The sequence below is a fragment of the Arachis duranensis genome, chromosome 7 (assembly GCF_000817695.3).
Source record: "Arachis duranensis cultivar V14167 chromosome 7, aradu.V14167.gnm2.J7QH, whole genome shotgun sequence".
Lineage (NCBI taxonomy): Eukaryota > Viridiplantae > Streptophyta > Magnoliopsida > Fabales > Fabaceae > Arachis > Arachis duranensis.
In genome coordinates, this window is record NC_029778.3 from 13482593 (window position 1) to 13488565 (window position 5973).

Below are 5973 nucleotides of genomic sequence, written 5' to 3' on the forward strand. Positions count from 1 at the left end.
GTGCCGTGACTCTTTATAAGTATGGCATAGGTGATCACCACACTTATTCTTTATCTATACTGAAATTCATAATATTTGAGTAATTTTGTAGTGGTAGGTAGCAATGGCAGCTAGGTGAGTTCATGTGCCATGTAGATTGTTTCACAATAAGTTTTTTTTATCTTTTGCTAAATATGAGGTCTTTGATTTTTAGGTATGATCTCATCAAGTGTATCAATGCTGGTCCAGCGCATAAGGTGTGGAAGCTCAAAGTACGTGTCATTAGACTTTGGACCGTTTCTCAATTTGCAAGATCTGGGATGAAGGCACCTATTGAGATGGTTGTCCTTGATGAAGAGGTAAAATTTTCTCTTTGCATTTCAGATTTATTTTTGTGATGACTGAGCAATAAACCTCATTTATCTCTGACTCTATAAAATTAATGCATTCAGGGAGATACAATTCAATGCACTATAAAAGACATTTGTTCTTATCTTCGAGGGCTTACTCGCTGAGGGCAACGTGTACGTGGTCACTAATTTTGGAGTTGCTTTGAATACCATCAAGTTCAAGCCTACTAGACATGAATTTAGAATCCACTTCAAGAGGGAAACGATTGTGTGTCCGGTACAAGATTCTTCAGTTCCATTGAACGGATTCAATTTTGTTCCGTTCAAAACAATTCAATCAGAGTCTAAAGAAGAAGGTTATTTAGTTGGTAAGTACTTTGTTAGATTAATCTATAATGCATGTGTTGTTTAATTCTTTGAAGTCTAATTTTTATGTATATATATTGTTTTGCATCATTTGCTGTCTTTTTTATTATGAACATATAGTGGACAGATATGGATTCAATTGATGTATTTATTAAAATTTTTCTTCAATTTGTTATTGGCTTTGTTTTCTATTATTATGCGTTTTATTCTAACACATCTAAAGACCGCTTTCATATATATAGCAACTAAAGAATTAGTACCTTTAAAGTTATCGTTAAACACAAGTAGTAACCTATTTATTTTTTGTTTCTTCACGAACTTCGATTTCTAGGCCCTAACTATTTATTAACAGTCTTTTATATTTTTATTTTTAAGAAAATTAAAAGGATCTGATTTCAACATAAATAAAATGCGTTGATTCTAAAGAGAAAAATTTGGGCATATAGAGTTTTGTTAATGAATAGATTGGTGCCTTTATTTTGTAGATGTGATAGGTCAGCTTGCTTCTAAGGATAACTTGGTCGAATTCACACGGGACGGGAAGCCATCAAGTTATATCACCATAGAACTTGAATGATCTTGAGTAATGCTTAATATCTTTTTGATATTGACTTTTGTTTTAAAATCTTATTTTGGAATTTTGTGCCTCTCTTTACTCTACAAGAATTTCTATTTCTTATAGGGATGGACAGAAATTAAGGGTAATGTTGTGGTAGTCTTTTGCTTTTGAATTGCTCAAGTATCTGGAGGAACACCCATGTCTTACCTATGTGGTTATTCTCCAAATGGACAAGATGAAATTTTATAGTGGTTTATTTATTTGTTTATTTTACTGGTATCTGAATGCATGTTTTGTGTCATCATATGCTTATGGTATTTTCTTTATTTTGTTATGTCTTTTGTAGGGGTCATGGGTGTATCCAACACAAACTACAATTCGAAACTGTTTATCAATGTTGAGTTTCCAGCTGCTAGGAATTTCTTTGCGAGGTACAGTGTATAGATCAGTATTGTGGCCAGCAGAATATTTATACCATGCTTTTGATTATTAAACTATTAACAAATTTCTTTAAATTCTGATTTAAAAATGCAAGGGTGAACAAATTAGATTCTGTTGATGGACAAGGCATAATGCCGCTGGTCTGTGATCAACCTGTTTCAGATGAGGAAGATTTTTTACGTCTGTCAGTCTACAAAACAATTGCAGAGATAAAGGAGCATAATCAGGTAAAATCCTTTTCTTTATTAGTCTTCCTTTTTTCATTGTATTAGTTCTAATGTTTGTTGGATCATAATCTCAATTGTTGTGTTGTACCCTCGCATCCATCGATTTTAGGATGCTGTATTTGTTACAGCCGGGGCGATTAAAGAAGTTGAGACTGAATTTGGTTGGTGGTACAAAGGATGTAAGAAGTGTCGTCGTAACTTGAGAGAACTTGAGAAAAGATATTCTGTCCTAATTGCATTAGAGACTATGAGTTCTATGAGCCAAGGTATGACTCACGATACTTCTTTAACATTCACACACTATATACTCTTTGTCCTCGAAGATAATGGTGTAATCTAATCATTTGTATTATTTGCTCAGATACTATTAAATTATTATTATTTTAATAGGTATTTTTATAACATTTTTTATGAATTATATATAATAAGAATTATTTTGAACTATTCTCCTTTGTGGGATGGAGACTCCTGGATAATTCCCTTTTCTAAGTTTCCAAATCGAATATGGAATCTTATGTGTTGTTTTTGAGTTTAATGTGAAGTTTCACATTGTTCATGATTATTTTTTTTTTCTTGATTACATGTTGTAAAATTCTACTTGATTACTATTTTTTTTTTAATTAAAAGGCATTGCTCATAATTTTTGCTTTTGTTATGGCCAATCGGTGTTAATTGTGTGAATGTGGGGTTGGAGATTTAGATTAACTATTATTGAAATCACATTACAGAGTTACTTTTGTGGCTTGCTATTTCTGTGTTTTTGGTTTCTGATTCACAAAGGAAATATGAAAAAAAAAATTATTGGCTGCTAATTTATTTAGCTTTGATTTGTTCACGGGGTCACTTGCTTTTAGATTTTTTTAATTCCATTTGATACGTTTTATTCTTCCTTGTGGGATGGAGACTTTTGGATAAGCCATTAAAAAATTATTTGCGTCCAATTCAATAATAACATAGTAGAGATACTCTGATTATCGGTAAGATTTACATAGTGTGTTGTTCTTGGACTGTATATTTTTTTGTGAATAATAGGTACAACATCCACATAAGGGTGATAGACCACACTGATGCTGCCTCTTTTGTTTTGTTTGATGGAGAAGCTGCAAAGTTTTTTGGAGTTTCTGTTAATGACCTTAGGCAGTCTTGTGTGACTAAGGTTTGATGTCATATTCATTTTTTTGTGTTAATAGTGTGGACTATACCTTAATTTTTATTACTTATGAGAGCATGAATGAACTTTTTTTTCGCTAATTGTGAAGGGTGTTGGGAAAAATTCCTGTCCCGAAGAGATTAATAAGCTTAGGGATATTAAGTTCATCTTCAAAGTGCAACTCAAAATGAGGAATCTGAACTCTTATGAACCATATGTGATTCATGTGCTGAAAATGTCATATCCTTATGAACTCTTATGGGATGGATGGTAGCGAACATGTCATATCTTTATGCTCGAAATCTGACTTATGCTGAGTTTCCAACCAAGTTTGTTTGGAAGGACGATTCTTCAAAGTGGTTTTCTCGAAAGAAAGGCTTCGCAATTGGAAGGTTGACTCATGTACCTGCAGGTAATGACGAGTCTACATTCAATTTTGATCTTACTTATTTAAGGATTTAATTAAAATCTTAACAGCCTGTACCCCACGTCCATTTTATTCAATTTGTCTACACTAGAAAATAAATGTTCAAATAACTTTTAACAGTTATAATTTGTAGATTATACGATTTTTTATTTTTCTATATTTTTTAGAAAAATTATTCTTATGCGGATGTGAAGCTACATAATAATTAAAATAGCGTAGCTTAATCCATTTAGCAACTTAAAAGTGAGATTTTAACTAAGTTTTTTGCAGCAAATACCGAAGAATATTACCAACGACTTCTCTTGAATACTCAAAGAAGATGTATGAGTTTTCGAGATATAAGAACAGTAGGAGGAACAATTTATGCTACATATAGAGATGCATGTTTCGCCCTTAGACTCTTGCAAGATGACAAAGAATTCATTGATGCAATTAAGGAAGCAAGCTCATGGGCCTCAGGATCATATGTTAGGAGGTTATTTATCATTCTATTAACATCCAACAATATCTCAAGACCAGAACATGTTTGGGATAGATGTTGGCATGAACTCTCAGATGATATTTTGTATCGACAGAGAGCCGTGATGAACATGAGCAGTGAGTTTCTATTAATTACAATGATAAAAGTTCTTCCTTATTAATCATTTTTAGTTTGATTGAATTTTTATGGTATTGTATAATATGCAGAGTTAACAATGTCAGATGATGAGATTAAGCAATGGTGCTTAATGGATATAGACAAGATCTTACATTCCTATGGTAAAACCTTGAAAGACTATCCTTCTATGCCTTTAGCAACTGAAGTTGATAATACTTTGTTAACCGAAAGGATTATAAGGGAAGAGCTAAACTTTAACAGGGATGATTTAAAGAAAAATACCTCAGACATGTTAGTCATCGCAACACCTGAGCAAAGATATGCATTCAATAAAATTGTTACAGCTGTGTATTATGATGAAGGGGGTTTTTTCTTTGTGTATGGTCATGGAAGTACTGAAAAAACATTTCTCTGGAACCTTATGTCTGCTGAGATTTGCTCAAGGGGTGATATAGTGTTAAACATTGCTTCGAGTGGTATTGCATCTTTACTTCTTCAAAAATGGAAGAACGGCACACTCAAGGTTCAAAATACCGCTGAATATAACTGAGGATTCTGTATGTAACATCAAACATGGTTCCCCTCAAGCAATGTTACTGTTGAGAGCTAAACTTATAATTTAGGATGAGGCTCCAATGGCTAGCATGTACTGCTATAAAGCGCTTGATAAATGCTTAGGTGATATCATGAGGTGTTCTCCAACATATAGCAAAGATTTTTCCTTTGGAGGAAAAGTGGTTGTACTAGGTAGAGACTTTAGATAAATTTTTCCTGTTATTCCACGAGGATCGAGACAAGATATCGTTCATTCAACCGTGAATTCGTCTTACCTTTGAAAGTTTTGTCAGGTGCTCAAACTAACAAAAAATATGAGACTCTCTGTCGGGACGACTGCTTCAGATCAAGATGAGACAGAGCAATTTGGTGAGTGATTATTGAAAGTTGGTGATGGTCTAATAGGTGACAATATGGATGTCTTCTAGGAGATATTGTTATTCCTTCTTCGGACCAGGCATTTGATGAGTTAGTTCATTTTTCTTATCTAAATATTTTGGAAAACATGTCCTCAAAGGATTTTTTCAAAGCAAGAACTATACTGGCTTCCACATTAGACATCGTTGAAAAGGTCAACAACCATCTGATGGCTATCATTCCTGGAGGGGAAAAATTATATCTTAGTTCAGATTCCATATGTATGGATGAAGGGAATATGGAGAGTCAACTAGATCTCTATGGTTCTGAATTACTGAATAGCATAAATTGTTCTGGTTTGCCTCCACATAAATTAATACTCAAGATTGGTGTTCCGGTGATGTTACTGAGAAATATTGACCAATCCAGTGGTCTTTGTAATGGTACAAGGCTACAAGTTAGGAAGCTTAGAAATCATGTCATAGAATGTGAAGTCTTAAAGGGTAACAATGTTGGTCATATTGCTTTGATTCCAAGAATAAATATGGTACCAACAAATGAAACCGTCCCAGTTAGATTCCAACGAAAACAGTTTCCCATAATAGTATCGTTTGCCATGACAATTAATAAGTCTCAGAGACAAACTTTATCTCATGTTAGATTGTACTTGCTCAGACCAGTTTTTATACATGGCCAACTATATGTGGCACTTTCAAGAGTTAAGAGTAAGAGAGGTTTAAAAGTTTTACTTATGAATCACGTAGGAATGTCTGCAAATTCAACTATCAATGTTGTTTATAGAGAAGTCTTTGAAAAAATAAATGTTGTTTATAAAAAAGTATTTAAAAAAATAGTATTCTAATGTAAATATTTTAATTTTATTTTAAATTATGTATTAGTGTATAATTATTTTACTTTAAAAAATATAAAATAATTATTACTCCCTTTTTTAAGTTAAACTTTG

At 32.8% G+C, this 5973-nt stretch overlaps 1 protein-coding gene across 1 annotated transcript; it reads left to right on the plus strand.

Moving 5' to 3' along the window:
* Positions 1-5157: 5157 nt before the first annotated feature.
* On the plus strand, positions 5158-5732 carry LOC107457861 (uncharacterized). The gene is made up of 2 exons (XM_052251500.1): positions 5158-5580; positions 5670-5732. Exons 1-2 carry the CDS (start codon positions 5158-5160, stop codon positions 5730-5732), a joined length of 486 nt encoding a protein of 161 aa, XP_052107460.1.
* Positions 5733-5973: the final 241 nt, after the last annotated feature.